Source organism: Chiloscyllium plagiosum, chromosome 7, assembly GCF_004010195.1.
Source record: "Chiloscyllium plagiosum isolate BGI_BamShark_2017 chromosome 7, ASM401019v2, whole genome shotgun sequence".
Taxonomy (NCBI): domain Eukaryota; kingdom Metazoa; phylum Chordata; class Chondrichthyes; order Orectolobiformes; family Hemiscylliidae; genus Chiloscyllium; species Chiloscyllium plagiosum.
The window spans coordinates 10,026,558-10,049,586 of NC_057716.1; the positions used below are offsets into that span (position 1 = coordinate 10,026,558).

Consider the following 23,029-nt stretch of genomic DNA (forward strand, 5'->3'; position numbering starts at 1 on the left):
GATCTATTGAAACAATTATGTTGGTCTCAACTCCACTTTTCTCTCTATCCTCAACTCCCTTGTCAAAAGTCTCTCTAGCTCAGCTTTCAATATATTCAATGACTCAGTCACCACCATACTCTGAGGAAGCTAATTCCAAACACTAGAGACCCTCAGAGACAAAATTCCTTTTCATCTTCATTTTCTGTGGGAGACAACTTCATCTGAACTCATTCTGAACTCATCTGTGAGAGGAAGTATTTCCTCAACAGCTAACCAGTCAATCCTCTCAGAATCTCATATGTATCAGTAACATCAATTCTCATCTAAACTTCAGAGTATGGCCCAAGCTGCTTAAATGTTTCCTCATAAGACAAAGCCCTTATTCCAAGAATCAGCCAAGTGAACCTTCACTGAATGACTTAAAAAGGAGACCAAAACATTGTACTCCAGGAGTGTTTCACACATGCCCTGTGCAGTTGCTTTTTGTTTTATAATGTTCATGTGAAGTGCCTGGAGACATTTTCTGCTGTTAAGATTGTTATAAATGTAAGTTGTTGTTTGTTACACAGCTGAATTGCAATACATTTAGTTCAATAAAGGCACACTTGGGTTATAAAAAAAGATGTCCACTTACAAATGTGACAATTGTGTGTTTTCTCAAGGAGGAACGCAATTACACTATGTACCATGCTGCCAGTGAAAGGCACACTGAGAAGTGTTGTCAAGATTGTTCCTCTATTCAGGAATGAACTAAACACATAATCATGGCCACAGTTACTTCCACAGTCATGCTGTGGCCCGAGAGGGATGCATTCTCCTGCACTCGTACCTGGGAATAAGTGATTTATGCAGAATCCATAAAGTTAGAGAAAAGCCCTTCAATACATGTCGCACTGCCGCATTCCCTATAGACTTTGACGATTTTAAAATAACTCCAGGAATGGCCAACCACTTGTTTAATCAAAATTACAGTCAGTGGAACTCAATCAAATCCACCAACAAACTTTAAATGTGATGGAGATAGTTCAGTGGGTTTTCGAATTTTGTGGGGTGGGGTGGTTTGGGGAGCAGGGTTTCACCCAACTCCCCTATATATGTTCAGCTGCGTGTGTTGAACAGAGATGCTAGATACTGCTGGTACCTAATCAGAGTTCCATGCTGACTGGAGTCACCATCTGTCCACTCAACATGACACCTAAGCATTCTTGTTGGGCAGGTACTCATAGTCCTCAGCTAAATGTGAGCTATTGCAGCTTGCACCTGAATGATGAACAGCCAACGGGAAAGCAATTCTAGAACCAAAGCACTGCTCATAGCACACAAACAAGTAACCAGATTGCTTAAACTAAGTAAGACAACTTATATAAGTGTGGTAATGTAGCGTATTTGCTATTTTGATACCCTTCTCTCAGGATACAGCTTACTTATTGGACTGAATGATTTTGCTCATCATTGAGACTTTGAATCTTGATGTGGAATCTTGTTGCAGAATAGAGCCTAATGATTGAAATCAAGCCTCTGTCCTTCTGGAGATAATTTGATTCACCTTGGAAATGCATAAAACTAAAATCGTCAGACTCCTTAAGGGAGTGACTCAAAATGCTGAACGTGACAAAGTATCTATAATAAACCCAAATTTGTTGCCTTTCTACATAGCAAGTGAACATGTTTTGAAGTACAGTTACTTTCTTTGCTGCAGCTGATAGGATGTAGAGCAAATTTACAGACTGCAGTTACAGACATGAACAATTTATCTGTTTTGATGGTAAAACTACACACAAACATATGAATTAGGAGCAGCAGAAAGCCATGAAGTCCCTTCAACTCCTGCTCAACTCATGGCTGATCTAACTGTAACCTCAAATCTGCATTCCCACCTAACAACTCTTCACCTTCTTGGTAACAACAACTTATCTATTCCACCTTACAAATGTTCACTTACTGCTTCCATCACCTCTTCAGGAAGAGGGTTCCAAAGACTCATGACCCTCAAAGAAAACATTTCACTTTATCTGTTTTAACATGATTTTTAAACAGGAACATTTGGTTCTAGACGCCACTAAAAGAGCAAGCATCATCTTTAACATATATCTGGATCAGTGGTGCTGGAAGAGCACAGCAATTCAGGCAGCATCCGAGGACAGGCAAAATCGACGTTTCGGGCAAAAGCCCTTCATCAGGAATAAAGGCAGAGAGCCTGAAGCGTGGAGAGATAAGCTAGGGGAGGGGGGGGGGGGGGAGAGAGTAGCATAGAGTACAATAGGTCAGTGGGGAAGGAGATGAACGTGATAGGTCAGGGAGGAGAGGGTGGAGTGGATAGGTGGAAAAGAAGCTGGGCAGGTCGGACAAGTCCGGACAGGTCAGGGGACCGAGTTTCTGGAGGTTAGAAGCTAGGATGAGGTGGGGGAACGGGAAATGAGGAAACTGTTGAAATCCACATTGATGCCCTGGGGTTGAAGTGTTCCCAGTGGCTCAACATTTCAACTCCCCCTCCCACTCTGCCGAGGATATGGAGGTGCTGGGCCTCCTCCACCACCGCTCCCTCACCACCAGACGCCTGGAGGAAGAACGCCTCATCTTCCGCCTCGGAACACTTCAACCCCAGGGCATCAATGTGGATTTCAACAGTTTCCTCATTTCCCCTTCCCCACCTCACCCTCGTTCCAAACTTCCAGCTCAGCACTGTCCCCATGACTTGTCCGGACTTGTCCTACCTGCATATCTCCTTTTCCACCTATCCACTCCACCCTCTCCTCCCTGACCTATCACCTTCATCTCCTTCCCCACCTACCTATTGTACTCTATGCTACTCTCTCCCCACCCCCACCCTCCTCGAAACGTCGATTTTGCCTGTCCTCGGATGCTGCCTAAATTGCTGTGCTCTCATCTTTAACCACGTGGGAAGGGAAATTGCGGTCTCTAAAGAAGGAGGCCATCTGGTGTGTTCTATGAACTGCTCCTCCTGGGAGCAGATATGGCGGAGGCGGAGGAGTTGGGAATACGGGATGGCATTTTTGCAAGAGGTAGGGTGGGAAGAGGTGTAATCCAGGTAGCTGTGGGAGTCGGTGGGTTTGTAGAAAATGTCAGTGTCAAGTCGGTCGTCACAGATGGAGATGGAGAGGTCCAGGAAGGGGAGGGAGGTGTCAGAGATGGTCCAGGTAAATTTAAGGTCAGGGTGGAATGTGTTGGTGAAAAATACCCTATCAAAAATCCAGCATTTCGTATGTTTCAATCAAGTCATGTTTTAGTCTTCGAAACTTCAACCAATATAAAGCCTAGCCTGTGCAATCTTTCCTTGTAACTGTCTCATTTCAGATATGAGTCTGAAAAACCTCTGAACTGTCTCCAACACATTTACAACATTCTTCCAATAAAGTGACTGATACTGTGCACAATTCTCCAGATGCAGTCTCAATAGTACACTGTATAACCGAAAGATAACTTCTCTACTTTTGTATTCAACTTCCCTTGCAGTAAATTCTAACATTTGATTAGCTTTTCTAATTACTTGATGTTCGTGCACGCTAACCTTTCACGATGCATGTATGAGGACAGTCTTTGCATCTCAGAACTCTGCAATCTCTCAACCCTTTGTCAAAAGAAAGCTGCTTTGGGATCTTTTATGCCCATTTTAGAGGACAACAGTGTTTTAGTTTAATGATTGATCTGCAAGATGGCTTCTCTTAAATTACAGCACTCCTTTGGTTTTCTCCTGTGCTATGTTGAAATAAGGTATCTGTCACTTCAATAATGTGGAAGGTGGAAAACAAACTAGCTCATCTTTGCAAGTCTCCTGAACTGGTCTGAAAGGAGCTGCTGGTGTGTGAAGCAATCATGACTTTATCCCAATAATGTTGGGTTGCTACTTTCACTCTGCCAAATGACGTAACTCAAAACCAGCTTAGTTGAGCAGACACAGATTCCAATCAACTTTCCTACCAAACTGCAGGAAGTGAATTATATCAAATCTGGAATTTAGAGTTCACTAAATAGACCTGATACTTAGCAGAATGTTTCCCGTGCATGTTGGTGTCATCTCCCTCCACTCTGAGTTCTTACTCCTAATTGAAAGTCTCCACCAAAATCCTGGAAGCTGTTTTGCATTGGAATAGTTGCCCCTGATCAGTTCAGTGAGATGAGAGATTGAATAAATTGGGCTTAGATTCTCCAGAGGTTAGAAGAATGAGAGACATTCTCATTGAAATGTGCACAGTTCTGAAGGACCTTGATTGAGTTGTGATCCCAGCTGATGCTACAACAGACAGGTCAGATTCCAGTATGAAATCTGACGATTGATCAGATTTTGTTCTTTTCATGTATTACAGTGGTGTTTCAGTGAAGCATAAACACAAGGCTGCAGATTTGATTTTAACAATAAATAAAACTTTTGTTATGCAAAGCAAGAGAACCAAAATAAAAACAAAGTTAGCTACATATATCACAGTTTAAAAGAATCCAAACTAAATCCTCTCTGTTCCCCAACTTTAGTAGCAGACTTTAATACTACCCTTAGAAATTGGCAGAATTCTTTGGAGCCAGATTTAAGTGAGAATGTAACAATGTGAGAAATAGGAGCATGAGTGGACCATCTAGCCTACCAATCACTTTACAGTTAACTAGAAATCCAGGGAATCTTTTCTTGCCTCATAAATCTGTAGGCTGACATCATTGGTGTTTTTTTAGTTTTGGGCCTGAGAGCTGTGAATCCTCACAACACTGAGATCTTAAACTTCCTTACTTTTGAAAGCAAATTTCTAACCAAAAGCTCCCTAAGTGCTTTGAACAAATTTTCTTTTCCACTCTTTTCTTCCATCTGACCTCAGGTCACTATTAAATTAAAATGCTTTGGACAAAACATATACAAAGACTTGCCCATCCTAGCTTCTGCTGAGTTAATGCTGAATTTTTTTTCTTCTCCTGTCATAAAACTCCATGATATTAACAAACTTTCATTTGCCATTCACAATGGCTTCAGTTATCTGCTATTTTATAAACTGGTTTAAAATCATGATTCTGAAATGACTGATTTAATTAATTATTAAACTTCTTCACAAAAACAAGATCAGTCCCATATGCCACTAGTTTAAAATCCACACTCAAACAAAATTATTTTATTTCAAACCATATACCTTTCATCACAGTATGATAGACACAGAGATTGTTGATATTGATTAGTGAATCTAAAATTTGGGGTGGTGCACAATCTCAGGATAAGAGGCAATCAATCAATCATTCAGTATAGAGAAGAGGAGAAATTATGTTATTCATAAGAATTGTGAATCTCTGGAATTCTCTATTCCAAAAGAACACAGATACTTCATTGTACATTATATTTAACACTGGGATCGGTACCTTTTGGTTTCTCAAAAATTAAGGGATAAATAGTTCAGGGAAGAAAGGAGAGTTAAAGCCCAAGAACAGCCATCATCCCAAGAACACAGAATAGGCTTGGTAGGCTAGATGGTCCACTCATGCTCCTATTTCTCACATTGTTACATTCTCACTTAAATCTGGCTCCAAAGAATTCTGCCAATTTCTAAGGGTAGTATCAAGGTCTGCTACTAATTTCCTTGGCAGCCCTCCTGAATTTCTTTGATGTATTATTAAATGCTGAAACATCTTGGAAGCACGAAGAGGAGAAATTGAATGAAATCAGTCCAGACTCATGGCTTTTATTAACTTCCTACAAACTGACAGGGTTGCCTTTCTGCATCAGCTTATCTTGCCTGTTTCTGCGTTGGAAAGCTTCATCTTGGAACTAGAGCCTTAGAAAATCATACGAAATTTGTGTGCGTGGAAAGTAACCATATTTAAAATTAGATTAAGTATGCAACCATATTTAAGTAAAATCAAACGTTTTAGCACATGAAATCTATGAAGCACAGAGAAACTTTCAAAAAATGTGAATGGAGGCTTTTTTAAAAAAAAAACAAGTCAAAGTTACATTCTGAATGACTGTAACAGTACTGTACTCTTTTTCCACATCTTTCTGACTCTGCCTTGGGCACAGTTGACAATAGCAATCTCCTCAAATATCTTTCGTCTACTGTCTAGTGTGACTGCACTCATTTGGTTCCTCTCCTATCTTTCAATTTGTGGCCACAGAATCCTCTCCAATGATTTCAGTTCTCTTTCCATTCTCGTACCTATACCTCTTGATTTCACAAAAAATCTATCCTTATCCCCCTCCTACTCTTAACTACTGGCTACCCCTGTGAAACATCATTTGAAAATCCATTATGTGTGACAGCAGCACCCAATTCTACCTCACCCCCAGCTGGAAGATCTTTGACTGCTTCTCCGACACCCAGTACTATGAGCAGAAATTTCCTCCAAATAAAAGTTATGACCAAAGCCATTGTTTTCCATTCCTGCTACTAAATGTGTTCATTTGCCATCAACTCCACTCTTCCATCATACAATTCACAACTTGGATGTCCAATATGATGGCATATTCTGACTGCATACCCATCCCATCACTAAAACACCTGTTCCCACCTTGCCAAAATCACCAACTCTGCCTCAGTTACAGTTGATTAATTAATGCTTTCCTGTCTCTCTGAGCTGAACTCTCATATCCCATCCACCATCCACACATGCTCATTCAGAATTCTGCTTCCGGCATCCTAACCCACTCCACATCCTGTACACCCATCAACACTGGCTTTTGTTTGAACAATGCCATGGTTTTATAATTTTAATCGTGGATTTAAACTTCTTTTATAATCTTCCCTTATCTCTGTAACCTACATAAATTCTACAAGATATCTCCATTTCTTCAATTCACTATTGACTGCCATGCCTCCAGCTGCCTTGGAGCCCAAGCTCTGGATTTCCCTTGTAAACCTTTCCACTTCTCTTTGCTGCATTGGGATGCTCCTCAAGCCAAGTTACTCTTGCTGATTTGATCTTTCATTTCTTGCAGCTCCTTCAATAAAATGCACATACATTGTTGAATGTCTGATTGAATAACATGACAAAGCTCCACAGGAAGGAAAACAGTTTGTTGAAATGCAGTATTTTCAAGATCATATTCAAAAAAATGCTGAAAAGGTTAAGTAATTTCAGGAAAGATCAATATTTTAGCATGGGGTGAAAATTCCACATCCCGTGAAAATGTAATTGTTCGTATCAGTAGGAATTTAGAGTGCAACCGATGGGGAACAATTCGGCAGGTTCCACCCAGCTTTAGATCCAGCTTGCTAAGCAGTTAACACAAAGTAAGTTTAGAGCAAAATTCAGTAGACTTGCACAAAACCATTTAATTATCTGTGCTATTATTCCACAATTCTTTTTGTCTTACCATGTAATGAATGCTTGCTCAACACTTAACTTGCACAAAAACCATTATCAAATGATTTCTGCATTATACCTCTTCTCTCTCCCTCTCTCAATATCACCGCATCCTTGAAATTACTATTTTCAACAACATGGTAATGATTATATTGGCAAGAACAGACAAAATTGCCTTATGTTAAGATAGGCTTAGCAGACATGTGAACAATAATGCTCAGAGTAATCTCAAGTTAGGATTTCATCTGATTCAAATTGGTTAAATTTGCAGATTGTCAATATTGAATATGTAAGTAACTTTCCTGCTAGCTAAATTGGCCTAATCTCAAAATACAATAATGAGGAGTCGGATTTATATGCCACAACGTATCAAAATAGGTACAGGAACACATGCAGACATTCAGAGAGAATGGCTAGGAACACTAAAATATAAGTGCTTCCATTAGCTGTGGATGCTTTACGGGTAAAATATATGAGGATTTACTTACAAGAACAGCAGAGACCTTGTTTTCTAACACCCAATAGCATATTCAGACAGAAGTTGCAGTATGCAGGCTTGTTGAAATGCTTTAATCGCCAAACATGTTGACCATCATCTTTCACATTCTGCCGTGAAAAAAATGTACACAATGAAAACAAGCACATTCAGTGAATGTTCACTTTTTTCTTATTCCTTACCTACATATTTAACTATTATCCTTATCCATATCATTCATGCCATTGACCTTGTGTCAGCCCTTTCAAAGAGCATTCCAGTTACTTCCACTCTCCTATTTCCCTATTGTATTTTCCCCTTCACGGGTTTATCCAACTGCTTTTCAAAAATACAACTATTTCCATCACCCTACCAGGTTATGCATTACAAATATGGTTCCTTTCATCATTATCACCTCGAATATGTGCCGTTGAGTTTCCTTCTCTGAAGAGCATGCCTCTAGCTTCTGTATCTAACTGCATAACTTAATCTTTCATCTTTAGAGCCATTCCAGGAAATCCCTTCTCTCATCCATCCAGCTTCTTTACATGGCTTCTTCAGATAGGGTATTCAAAACTGGACCCAATGTTCAGGCTGGGTCTGACTAGCATTTTATATAAGTAGTGCGGAAGTCTTCAGAATATGTATGCCATTCTCAAATTGCTACTCAGCATTGGAGATGCTTAGAGTAACAACTAGGTAGGAGGCCGGATCTCTTCCTGAAAAATTGAGATGGATCAAGTTTATGTTTGGGTAAGAGTGATACTGTGTCAGAGTTCCTGGGAATAATAATCCAAGCGGGGGCAACTAAACCTCTACAGACACAATTCAGATCCCAGCATAGCAACTGTATTAATTACTACATCTGGAATAAAATGCTAACCTCATTAAAAACGGTCAGGAACCAGATGAGTATTTATGAAAATGCCCTTCAGGGGGCATTTTCATTCTGCAATTTAAAAAAAATAGCTGAAGGCACTGAATACAGCAAAAGCTGGCAACGTCCCAGCTGCAGTACTCACCTCAGACACAGCTGCACCCTTAGCCATGCTCCTTCAGTACAGCTACAATACTGAGAATAACCTGACAACAGGGGGAACTGGTGTACTAAAAGCAGGATAAATCCAACTTTACTAATTACTGCCCCATTGGTTTAACCTGAATGATCAGCTAAGAGATGAACAGTTTCACTGACATAACTATCATGCAGTTCTGTTGATGTGATCACCGCTACATTGGGAAGATAGGACGCCAACTTGCAGAATGTTTCAGAGAACATCTTTGGGACACAAACAAACCTACCTCCCTGTGGCCGAACACTTCAACTCCCCCTCCCACTCCGCTAAGGACATGCAGGGAAGGAAATCTATCAAGTTTACCAGGTCTGCCTATGTAACTCCAGAAACACAGTGAAGTGAATGATCCTTTATTGCCTTATGAAATGACCTAGCGATCCACTCAGTTGTATCAAGCTACTCCAGAAAAGTAAAATATGAACAAAACTGGACAGACCACCTGGCATTGACCCAGGTGTCAGAAACATCAAGGCATACCCTGCATTCTCGTCTCTGCAAAGTCTTCATCACAAACATCTGGGGATTTGGCTGAGTCCTGAAAAACATCTTTGATAGACTGGCCTGTTGCAGGAGGTGAGAAAACTAGCAACAGCGGGCAAAAATATCTACCTGACCCTGTCCTCGTAAATCTAGTTGCTGTCGATGCATCGGTCTGTGACAGTATTGGCAAGGGTGACTACCACATTATCCTTGTTGAGATGAAGTTATTTGTTCATTTTGAGGAGACTTCTCACAGGGGTAACTCTCACTCAAATGGGAAACTCTCACTCAAATGGGACAGATTCAGCAACAGATCTGGCAACTCAAAATGGTGCATTTGAGAGGTGCTGAAGGCGTCAGCAGCAGAACCGTATTCAACCACAATCTGCATATCCCTCACAGCACCATCAAGCTAAGGTGATAATGAGCTTCTGGGATTGCAGGGCTGTAGCAATAATATGGTAGGAGCAACAGTGATATATCTTAAACAAGGGTGATAATGTGGTGAAGCAGCCACACAAAATTATATACATTTTAAACAGCAGCGCAGCCAGCTAGACTGGGCAAAACTAACACATAACAAATGAATCAGATCAAAAGTTCTGCAACCTTGCCACATCCAGTCATGAACAGTGATGAGCAATTGAGAAGGAAACTCCAAAGTATTCCAAATATTCACTGGAGGAGCCCAGTCTGTGAAAATGACAATGCGAAGGGTATTTATAACTTCTCATACAGTCCCCACTGTCAGTCTTCAGAAAATTCAATTCATTCTGCAATTTAAAAAAATAGCTGAAGGCACTGGATACAGCAAAAGCTGGCAATGTCCCAGCTGTAGTACTGATCTCAAACACAGCCGCACCCTTAGCCATGCACCTTCAGTATAGCTACAATACTGAGAAAAACCTGACAACATGGAAACTTATCCAAGAGTGCCTGGTGTACTAAAAGCAGGATAAATCTAACTTTACTAATTACTGCCCCATCGGTTTAACCTGAATGATCAGCTAAGAGATGAACAGTTTCACTGACAGAACTATCATGCAGTTCTGTTGATGTGATCACCGCTACATTGGGAAGATAGGATGTCAACTTGCAGAATGTTTCAGAGAACATCTCTAGGACACAAACAAACCTACCGCCCTGTGGCCGAACACTTCAACTCCCCCTCCCACTCCGCTAAGGACATGCAGGTCCTGGGCCTTCTCCACCATCAAATTCTAGCTACCTGACACCTGGAGGAAGAACAGCTCATCTTCTGCCTTGGGACTCTCCAACCACATGAGATCATTGTTGATTTCACCAGTTTCCTGATCTCCCCTCCCCCCACCCAATCCCAGATCCAACCCTCCAACTCAGCACTGCCCTCTTGAACTTTCTTCCCACCTCTCCGCGCCACCCTCCACTCTGACCTATCACCATCACCCCCCACCTTCATCTATCTATCGCATTCCCAGCCACCTCCACACCCCTGCCCCAGCCACCTCAGGCACCCCTCCATATTCCTGATGAAGGGTTTATGCTCAAAATGTCGACTCTCCTGTTACTTGGATGCTGCCTGACTGGCTGTGCTTTTCCAGCACCACACTTTATACCTCTGATCTCCAACATCTGCAGTCCTAGCACTTACTCAGCAACAACCTTTATTGTCAAACTCAGTTTGGGCTCTGCCCGGGCTACCTGGCTCCAGAATTCGAACCTTGGGCCAAAGTTGGACAAAAGAACTAAACTCCAGTGGTGGGGTGAGAACAAGTGACCTTGACATCAGTGTTTGATGAAGGAGGACATTGTAGAGTATAGACCAAAAGATACATGAGCTGAGTTAGGCCAATCGGTTCATCAAGTCTGCGCCACAGGGGTCTAGCAAAATTGGAGTCGAGTATCAGGAAAAGAACTCTCCACTGGTCGGGGTCATACCCAGCACAAAAAGGAAACTGGCTATGGTTGCTGAAAGTCAGTCGTCACTGCTCCAGGACATCTCTGCATGAGTTCCTCAGGGTAGTATCCTAAACCCAAACCATCTTCAATGGTTTCATCAATGACTATCTCTACATCACAATGTCAGAAGTGGAGATGCTTGCTGGTTGTGTAGCGTATTTCAAACAACTTCAGACTCTTCAGATACCGAGGCAGTGCACTCCCACAGGCAGCAATGTGAGGACAACATTCAGGCTCGGGCTGACAAGTGGGAACTAACACTCCCACCACACAGCCTAAATGGACTAGGCATTGTGGCAATATAAACAGGTCAGAAACTGCGAATTCTGAGGCGAGTTACTTACTGCATGACTGTGCAAAGCCTTCTCATCATCTACAAGGCACAAGTCAGAAGTGTTATAGAATATTCTGCACTTGTCTGGATGACTGCAGTTCCAAGAACACACTTCAACCATCCACAACAAAGCTTGATTAGCAACCCAGCCACACATCTTAAACAGTTAAGGCTACCACCAGTCTCCCTGTTGTAGGTATGGCTACTGTATTGTTAGAATAGCAGCTCCAGGATTATTTGCCAAAAAATAATGAAGGAATAGTGATATAATTCCAAATCAGGATGGCGTGTGGCTTGGGGAGAAACTTGTGTTCCCATACGTCTTCTGCTTGTCCTTCTAAGTCGTACAGATGGAGGATTTACAAGGTGTTATTGAACTTTACGAGTTGCTGCAGATGCATCTTCCACAGGGTACAGATTGCTAACACTTTGAGCCAGTGCAGGAGGATATTTGGTGTTTGGACCATGGGATGAGTGTGCACAGATCAGCATGGAGGCAAGTCAGGGGCCCTACGGTGGATTAGATTAGATTAGATTACATTACATTACATTACAGTGTGGAAACAGGCCCTTCGGCCCAACAAGTCCACACCGACCCGCCGAAGCGAAACCCCCCCCATACCCCTACATTTACCCCTTACCTAATACTACGGGCAATTTAGTATGGCCAATTCACCTGACCTGCACATCTTTGGACTGTGGGAGGAAACCGGAGCACCCGGAGGAAACCCACGCAGACACGGGGAGAACGTGCAAACTCCACACAGTCAGTCGCCTGAGGCGGGAATTGAACCCGGGTCTCTGGCGCGGTGAAGCAGCAGTGCTAACCACTGTGCCACCGTGCCGCCATCGATTGTGGTGGAGAGGCATACTGGACCATTGGGAGTGGGTGGCATGAAGTGTGAGATGGCGGGGTTGGGTGCATATGAAGACTTAAGGGTCTAATAACAAACTTAAGGCAAGTTAGAGCCCCAGGCAGCAAAAGCAGGCCTTTTAAACAATTGACTTGAGCACTCAGCAGCTCCTATTGCTGTCTCCAATCTGCATCAGGGTGATGTGCCTGACTGCCTCATGCCCTGAATCATCATCCCGACCCATCCCAGAATGAAGATCCTGCTCCTCATTGTGGTGAGCGTGGCAAGACAGGGAATTCCCCAATTCTGTACACCAGCCTTGGGAGCCAAAAACCAGACCCATAACTGTATGCTTCCAAAATGTGTGTACAAACCAGCTCAGTTTCTGCACACCTCTAAATGGTACAGCTTGGTTTAACCATTTCTTCTCATTTTTCTGACTGAAATGCACCACTTCCCATACTTCTGTGCATGGAATGATAGAGACGTACAGCACGGAAACAGACTCTTCGCTCCAAATCATCCATGCCGACCAGATATTCTAAAATAATCTAGTCCCATTTGCCAGCATTTGGCCCATACCCCTCTAAACCCTTCCTATTCATTTACCCATCCAGATGCCTTTTAAATGTTGTAATTGTACCAACCTCCACCACTTCCTCTGGCAGCTCATTCCATACACGTACCACCCTCTGCGTGAAAAAGTTGATCCTTAGGTGCCTTTTAAATCTTTCCCCCTCACAGAGTGGGGGAGTTTGAAGCACTTAACCACTGAACAACAATCCAAACAAGATTAACGGTCACTGACTGGGGAATCATCCCTTTGAATTGTCATGGATTATTTACCATAATTACATAAGTAGCTAAGCAACATGATTGGGCATTAGTATTTTTATTATTAACAGCATTGTATAAATAATATTAATGAATAAAATTCCATAGGCAATCAGATAATGTAATTACCCAGTACCAGAAGTGGTTATGAAGAAATCACTGATGGTTGTTAAAAGCATGACTCAATGTTTAAAATTCTACTTCTGAGCAGCTCTATAATTTTCACAAATGAATGCTTACAGCCCTGTACTTACTGTCTCCATGCCAAGGAGGACCAGTAATGGAATAGTAGTTATTCCTCCTCTTATCCACTCTTCCAGTGTAACTGTACCATCGTGATCGTAGTCTATTTCCTCCATCATTTCCATAAGTATCTGCAGAGTAACATATGCACATCTAATCTACTGCCTTGTAAGTGTTTTCCTTCAAAGTTTCTTTGCTTTTAAAACAAATACTTACTTAAAATTCATACATTTGCTGTTCTTTTTGAAAGTTAAAAGACAATAATACACTGCTTTCTGTGACAATCTCAAAATATTTATCAAAGATGGAAATTGGACATTGAGCAGGAATACTTGAGCTTTACATGGATGACCAAAATTTTGGTAGAATAATCAAATCTGGAGAAAACTTTGGGGGGTGGAGGGCAGTAAGGTGGTGAAGTGGAGCTGCTCTGAAGCACAGGGTGAGATTAAAAAAATGATATCGACATCAAAGATTGAAGAGAGGGGTTAAGAGGAGTTAAGAAATGTTACACAGAATGTTGGAGTTGTGAAAACTGAAGACATGAGCTGGCACACAACGTAGGAACTGAAAATTCGAGCCATGGAGAGATTTGGAAATGAGGTTAAAGATTGAGCATCTGGGAAATATGTTGTGGTAGTAACAAGCGAAGTGATAGTGTGTTGGATTTGGGGTAGTACATGAATGGGTCGTGGAAGTTGAAATGTGTTTAAATTTAAGTTTACAGAGCATGGAAGTGTGGAAACCAAAGAAGGAGATGACATGAATCAGGGCAACTGAAGACAAAATTATTGACTTTCAAATAATAGATAATAAATGGAGTTTAAAGCTTTCAGATAGAGCACTGAGGACACCATGCACAGAGCAAGTTCAATTGAATGAGCTTCTGGGAAGATATGGAACATGTGTTGTACTTCTCTTCAGGGCTGAAAGTGATAGTCTTAGTTTTCGAAAATTATGGAGTGGTTACAGCATAGAAGGTGGCCATTCAGCCCACTGAGTCCATTTCAGCATTCTGCAAGAGCAATTTAACTAGACTCACTCCCATAGCCCTTCCACTGTTAATTCACTTTATCATTTCTAGATGCACAGCCAATTCTCTTCTGAAAGCCTCAAATTAATCTTCCTCCACTATGCTCTTAGGCAGTGCCACTCCCCAGGTTATAAAATTCTTATGTTGTCTTTGATTCTTTTCTAAGTCTTTGTAAGTTGATATCCTCTATTTCTTGTCTACCCCACCATTAAGAATAATTTCTGTGTCTCTACTCCATCTGGGCCCCTCATCTCTTTCAAATCTTGTTGCAACTTTCTCTTCTCCAAGAAGGAAAATCCAAGATCATTCCACTCTGCATGCAACAGAAGTTGTCAACACTGCACACATTATCATACATCTTCCTTGCACCCTCTCTAAAGCCTCCCCATCCTTCCTGAAGTATGGCAGGCAGAATCAGACATATTTGAGATTGAACCCATTTTAAAAAGGCTCATCACAATTCTCTTGGTATTGTCCTCTGTGCACTGAGTATAAATGCAAGAGTCCCATATGTCTTTTTAACCACCTTCTCAATCTGCCCTGCCATTTGTACACATATGCAAACCTACAAGCCCAGTTGAAATCATGAATGTAAATTGAGAATATCAGTTATTCTAGTCCTAAACCCTGAGGAACACTACTGTATACCAACATCCAGTCCAAAACACAACTATTTGCTACAACCATCTGTCTTCTATCATACCGACAACTTGGAATCTTATGTCTGTTTTATTCCATGGACCACACTGTAGCTGACAAGCATGTCAGCTATCATTTTATCAAGCGTCTTCATGTCCACCATGTGAACCACATTATCCTCATCAACTTTCCCTGCTACCTTATCAAAAACTCTAGCAAGTTAGCTTAAATTGCAAAGAAATTCTGGTTCACTCATGATAATTAAGCATTCATCACATAAGGCTAGTGGGAGTGGTGGGAAGAGATGGGAGTTAACCACCAACAATCAAACCAAGCATTAACCTTAATATCCATGATAATTAAGATGTTTGGAAGAATTGCTGGTGAAATAGGATAAGTGATACTCCTTATAGTGATTCAGACAGATCTAATGAATAGTAACTAAACCAGTAACACACCAGGTACTGTCAAGTTTGAAGTCCTTACACTCGTAACTGTGGAAGAAAGAATCATATTAGTGGAATCATGGAAAAGAGCTGATGAGGCATCAGGTTTTGAGGGGGGTTTGGTCACTGAAGAAGACAGTTTGAAAATGGCAAACTCTTCCATCCATAATTATTGTCATACTGTCAGCACTGTTGGTGGTCATGTGGTTGGATGGGGACGGACACTGGAAAATGAACAAGGGCAGTGAAATTGAAGAGAGGAAGTTGGGGAAATTTAAGAAAAAACTGAAATCTGTGATAAGACCAAGCAAGGTAGGCAAAAATATCTTTGCAAGGAATTCTCCCTTATAGAATAAGCTTCACACAGTCAGGAAGGAGAGATCACATCCAGAGTGAGACACAGTCCCAGTAACTATATCGTTCGGGAAATTTGGAGACAGCATGGAAATAATACAGGCAAATCTTTGTTTTCTTTCTCCATTTTAAAAGGTTAAAATTCAATAGTCTAGTGAGACCACATAAGCGTCTGGTCAGACTGCATTAATAATATTGTGAGTGTTTTTCATCCTTCTTTGTCAGGAAGGATGTGCTGGTGTTGGAGGATGTCCAGAGGGGTTTTACATAAATGATCACAGGGATGAAAGCCTTGTCATATGAGGAACAGTTGAGGACAGTAGGCCTGTACTCGTGGAGTTTAGAAGGAAGAGGAAGGATTCTCATTGAAATTTACAAAATACTGAGAGGCTAGAGTGGACATGGAGCAGATGTTTCCATGACTAGGAGAGACTAGGATCTGAGGGCACAGCCTCAGAGTGAAGGGATGACCCTTCAGAATTAAGATGATGAGGAATTTCTTTGGTCAGAAGGTGGCTAGTCTGTGGAACTCATTGATGCAGAGAGCTGTGTAGGCTAAGTCAGAAATAGATTCTCAATTAGTAAGGAGATCAAGGGTTATGGGGAAAAGGCAGGAGAATGAGTTGAGAAATATCAAATGGCACAGAAGGCTGAATGGCCTAATTGTACTCCTATATCTTGTGATCTTAAGGTCTTATAAACATGTTTCACATTAGCATGCAATGTTTCCACAAACTGTGATATTGCTATTACCCAGTTTAGGCCATTCAATCATTTGAAATTATTTTTCTCTCCCAGTTGGTTTTGCATCAATTTTAGAAGGTTTTACTGGTATGGATTTGGGGAGTGTCTGGTGGAATAATACATTTATTCTGAAATGTCACCTAAAATCAATGGAAAAGCAGAAAATATATTTTCAAGAAATTGTTTTGTGACTAAAATATTTTAAAATAAACAGAAGACATATGGCTGCATATTGGAGGTGTAATATTAAACTAAATTAAATTAAATTCCATCCTGATGATTTGCAGGCATGCTGACAGTGGTTCAGTAAAGGCATTAATCTAAAATAATAGATGTATGCAACTTCTAGGAATCATTATGTGAAGCTTGCAGAGGGCACACAGAGGGCAGTGAATACATCACTTGCCTAATAAAACAATGGTGCTTCAAAGCAACACTTACTGGCTTGAGTTCAGTCGCATCCCATTCCAAGTATTCCGCCACATGGACCATTTGATTAATGATACGATCTAATTCCTGCAATAAAAGTAAAAACAAAATTTAAAAAGGTAACCGCCTGACATGTTTTGCTTTTGCTTGCAAAGACATTATGAGTTGGATTTTCTCAGTCCCAGTGCCATGTGGAGGTCTTGGGAAGAGAGTGGGGAAAGCATAAGATGGGCATGCTAATAGCACTCAGTCACCACACGATTTGTTAATAGTGGGTACTACAGCACGGTCACTGTCCATCAAACAAAGGCAAGCAATGAATGAATGAATGCTATCTTTCTAACGTCCATTTCCAGTCCTCGCTGATATTTTATGGTGTATTTGTAAACCATCTCGTAAGCTGTGATGGTGTCCTGGAAGGCCAGGGTCAGGGGCTTATTCTAGCTACTTTTAGGGTTCATGGAGGGGTCTCCCACAAACAGCAGCCATCCTCATAGCTGTGTCTCTATTTTGACCGTACAAAAGCCAAAGCCCCATTTAGTAAAATAAATTGTACAAGAGTGCCTCAAAGTGAAGGTGCCCTCACTTTCTCCCTGCAGCCTCAGCATCTTTACTACAGCCATTACAAAGGCTGCTGAGCAGCTGTTCTGAACACAGGACTGACATCTTGAGAAATGGGACACCATCCCAAATTGACCGCCTGGTGTCCTGCTGCTCACTCATGTGAGCTCGGGACCTGGTTCATATTCTGGCAGCAGCTCTGCCTAAGTTGCAAAATGTTTAAAGGTTTCTGTAAAATTCAACAGTGTATATTTCAGAACATGAATTGTCACCAATGACATATATTAAGATCAATTCAAATAACTGTATAAATCATGTTTATTTTTCCCATATCAAAACAGAATAAAGACAAAGATGAAAGAGAAAGCAATTGTGCCTTACACAGGTTTTTCCCCATTATACTCTGAGTCATTGTCACTTTTCCAGAGCAAATAACATTCCTTTTGGCAGTGGGAAGAAAGCTGAAGAAAGAACCTAATTATGATTAACTCATTGAGTGTGAAAACAACAGGTTACTTTTGGTAGACTCGCATTTCCTTCTTCTGGTGAAACGGTTTACATTTTTCCTTTTGCACTGTTCACTGCATTGCCTTGGGAGAGCAATCTTCAATTCTTACAGAATCTTAGACAATCTTGGATGGCTGGGAACTATCCTGTGCATCCAGACATAGAGAAGGGCTGTGATGACAGGGACCGGGTAAAAGGAAACAGCCTTGGGTTGCTGCTTTTAATTGTTATTCAATGATTCCTGTTTCAAAATGACTAACTTGGGGGAGGTCAGGACTGAACTTGGCTCTCATGTCTACGTGGATGAATAATGCTTGTGGCCATTTAAAACAATGTAATATACAATATTCCAATACCACAGTAAAATCTGCATTGCATTCATGAAAAGGATTAAATACTATTATTACTTCTGCTGTGATACTCAAGAAAATGTAGACTTGAAAAGAAAAACATCTCCTTGCATTATAGCTGGTGAGTCGGCAAGTTTCAAGGATTACAGTTCTGCAATTCCTAAACAATCAAATAAAAACTTACTGAGCTGTCCAGAACACCATTTCCATCTGTGTCATAGAGTCGAAACATAACTGTCAAAAAATAAATATCAGTAAGCGACGAATGATATACACTAATATTGAACTTGATATTTACTTTTAGGAGTTGAATTTATCAACTTTATTTTTTACGTGACATGTTAAAAGCACATACTGATTATCAGCATTAATGTCGTGTGTTAAGGCATCAGTGCTAATTGTTAGAAACATTTCAATGGGCAAACTCAATCATTTACTCTTTAAAATTATTCGAGATGGGATTGGGATTGTCTCTCAAGTTTACTTGGAAAGTGCCAGGGACCTACTGCACTCTTAAGCTATGTACACTAAAGGACTGCAAAGTCTTTGAGAATTCTCTCTGCAATTACATTCAGGTAAGATACAAACCACTAGAAGACAGACAATTTCAGAATTCCTGAAGGAAAAAAACAACGAAACAGCCTTGAGGATCTCTTTCACCCTTCATCTTCTTGTAAGGAATATTGACAAATTACCTCCTTGGGATAAAACCTGGTCTATTGTAAATGTGCAGAGTTTTGCACTGCTGCATAACGCTATTGCTGGCATTTCATAATTCATTAAATTTAATACTATCTAGATAGTGGGAATGCAATAACTTATTTTAATAAGGCACACTTTTGAATTAATCCCTCTTAATTTGCTATGTCAATACATCATAAATTGATAAAATATTTCATTAGTTAACATGTTTCCAAATTGAACACAATGGAAAATGGGTGTTCATGTAATGCAATATCAATATGCTTTATGGCAAGAAGGATCTCTTCAACTGTATAAAGTAGATGCTTGTATGAAAGTTTGATGATACGCAGATAGTAGCCCCACCACTTCTCAGTTAGATTATGAAGCGTCAATGCCACCAGTGAATATACTGGAATACACAAAACATCAGCTTAATGACCCCAAAGCCTGAACAAACAATGAACTGTATAATGTGACTAAGGATACTGACTTACAAAGTGAGGTTTGTTTCAGTCATTATTATCATAGAATTTATAGAATCCCTACAGTGTGGAAACAGGCCCTTTGGCCCAACAAATCCACACTGACCCTCCGAAGAGTAACTCACCTAGACCCATCCCTCTGCCCTATTATCCTATATTGTATTTACCCCTGACTAATGCACCTAAGCTACATATCCCTGTCCACTATAGGGCAATTTAGCATAGCCAGCTCACCTAACGTGCACATCTTTGGATTGTGGGAGGAAACTGGAGCACCTGAAGGAAACCCATGCACACACTGGGAGAACGTGCAAACTCCACACAGTCGCCTGAGGCTCAAATTAAATCCGGGTCCCTGGCACTTGAGGCAGCAGTGCTAACCACTGAGCCACCATGCCACCCACTTATATCAAGAGAAGATGTCTAGTTACAAAAGAACATGTTGAAGCATACAACAAACACAATATCATTTGCAATGATATCATGTGGAAGTGAAATGTAGTTTGATGATGGAACACTTCAAAAATAAGTTTTGAAATTTCAGCAAGAATGCTATGATGTAAAAAAAACTCTCCATATGGCAAGCAAAAAATAATCAAAAATTAAAGTAACAATTTCAAAAGTGTTTAATTTATAGATAGCGTATAAATAAAACATTACAACATGTGCTACAGTGGACTTACAAATAAGATCACATTGACCCCATCTCTACTTCTATACCCTTGGGAAAGTAGCATTTCAATTGCTTTCAGTGAGGACTGCAATACATCTGTTTCAAGTAATGAAGCTGGTATTACATTTATTTGCAGGCTATTACACATTTCTGAAAGTTGCTGTCATTTGACTTATTTTGCTAGTTCGACTGCTCAGCAATCATAAAAACCACACAATTTTTACGTCAATCATGAAAGTTCACACATTTCCAAAGTTGTTAATTACTTTCAATACTAAATTTAACAGTTTTTGGCTAAGAATCTAATTATTTTTCTTTACATGGCCCTAATCTGGTGCTGACTGAGCGTATGATTGTGAATCTTATTCCCACTATTATATTGGCGCTCACAAGTGTAATATACACAAGTTAAAATCGTCAGGCCTGATAATTAAAACTACTTTAAAAAATGTTTTCACACTTGGGGATTTTTTTGGTGTCTGAGCAATGTACGCAGCATTCTCCCCCATAGCCCCTGATTTGTGTTTTGCCTTGGTACCAAGTACCTTTTAGCTTCACCTTTCCATCAGGTATTAGGCTTAATCAATGCTATTGTGGCTAAATAACTTTAAAATATTCAAATAAAAGCAAAAGGCTAATCAAAGGTCAAACTCATAAAACTATTTTTGAAATGCTGGGAACCAGATCAATTTCAATTTTCCAACAGACTTCCTAAAACAAGACATAAATAATCTGTGGAGCAAAGCAGAAAAGGTAACAACAGTGAAGGAAGAAATCTGGTAAGCTAGGTAAAACATTCTGAACAGTATTTTCAATCTGAAACAACAGAAACCATCAAACTGAATCTTTCCGATTGTCAGGCAGTCATTCATGCAGTGTAGATGGGGACACCCAGTGTACCCTGCCACTGGACCAGCACGGTCACCTCTTTGACGACATCAGCAAGAAAGTCCTTGGGGTTCTTGCCCAGTCAGGAAGCTCACCACTCAAGCCCTGTCCCACCTGAAGTCAGCAGCTTCTGGGAACTGGAGATCTTCACTGGAGGTACAGATGGTTGTTCCAGCAGTGGTGGCAGGGTCAGGCAGTATAACAAAGTGGGGGGGGGGAAATGTGGGCAAAGCACACATTCAATGTGATTGAAAGCCCATCCATTGTCAGTTGTGACACTAAGATTGTGAACAAACTGGTTTATCCTTAGATAATTGCCAGAGAGTTGGTAAAGTGAGAACAGAACTGATGGACTGTTAAGTTGAACTTTATATCTTTTCTGTCTTTATATTCCATGATTTGGTTTGTTTTGCTGGGTTTTAAAATGGCACCGGAGAGAGACAACACTACATAACACGTCTCACTGTATTTCACAACAAAACACATGTGACAATAAATAAATCAAATCCTCTGCATCCTCTGGGATTATCAGCTGTAATTTCTTCATATAGTGGCTATTTGGCAGCCACAGGAGTTTGCTTACACACCTGGTCCTCCTTAATTTTTCTTTGGACCTTTGTTGCACAGTGGCCTTAACAACAATGACCTCTGCTGTGGTTGGATCCATTAGCCATAGCTCTGATGAATCTATGTAGGGCATTTCAGACACAGTACAGCTCCTTAGCCATGTGAGTAGTCAGCATTGTCCTTGTGGTGGTGGGACTTGGTGGACTCCAATAAAGAAGGCCACTGAGCACATCTACATGGACTTTGGACATAACAGACCTGATTCTGGAGTATGCAGTACAAGCCAAGCTGCATCAATAGAGGAAGAGATTAAAAATGATGTGGAATTACTGAAACTCAGCCCACCCCACCCACCTAAGAAAGGCAGCATTGCATATAAAGAGCATGTTGGCAAATACTTACTGTTCAAGATGAGAGAAAAATCAGTTCTGTGCCCTTCCATGAGATTTTGGATTGTCTTTGGGAATTATGGTTCACCTGCAATTACTTTTACTGCACTAAGATGACTACAATAAATTTGTCATGACCAAGAGTATGATCTAGATTAGTTGTGGACATTCTGTGCATTTCCCATGCAGGATTCTGTGATTATGGATGTCTTTCACTTGTATAGTGATTGATAAGAGGTCAGCCACTGGACCTCAGAGTATGAGTTTCCTGATTGAGGCTGTTAATCTGGTCCAATCAGAGAGCCTGCCTGACATTTAAAAAGAGTGAGTGTTAGAGACACTGACACTCTGGTATCTGATTCTGAGCGAGAAAGTACAATAGCTAAGGACTGTTCATGTGTAAATAAAGGGTGATTTGGTGATAGAGTGGCCTCAGTGGAGTTATTTCAACCTGTACTTAATACCTGATGAATGCAATCGCCTCACTAACAAAGGAGATCCTCAGACAGAAAAGCCATTTATTTCACCCACTACGAGTGTGGTGGCTATTTTAATTTCTATTGTGCATTTATGATTTGGACAATGACAGAAGGCATAATAGATTGAGTTGTTGGCATTCTTAGGGACCCTTGAAACTTCATGATCCTTTTGTCCTTGCATTTCTTGTTGAATCTATCAGTTGAATTATCCACACATTCCCAATCAATTCTTTCATTTAAATCTTCCTCTCGCAATATTACCCCTGAACCTCAGGTCTGCAATTTAACCATGACA

General features: G+C 40.7%; 1 protein-coding gene across 8 annotated transcripts in view; it reads right to left on the bottom strand.

The window, feature by feature from the left end:
* Positions 1–23,029, bottom strand: part of LOC122551298 (diacylglycerol kinase beta) — a 544,642-nt gene that overhangs the window by 257,212 nt on the left and 264,401 nt on the right. For all 8 annotated transcript variants that reach the window (XM_043692997.1, XM_043693004.1, XM_043692998.1 and 5 more), the window contains 4 exons: positions 18,757–18,806; positions 17,167–17,241; positions 13,521–13,640; positions 7,764–7,881 (listed from right to left, as the gene is read on the bottom strand). In XM_043692997.1, the coding sequence (XP_043548932.1) occupies positions 7,764–7,881; positions 13,521–13,640; positions 17,167–17,241; positions 18,757–18,806 (363 nt within the window). The remainder of the gene's footprint in view (positions 1–7,763; positions 7,882–13,520; positions 13,641–17,166; positions 17,242–18,756; positions 18,807–23,029) is intronic.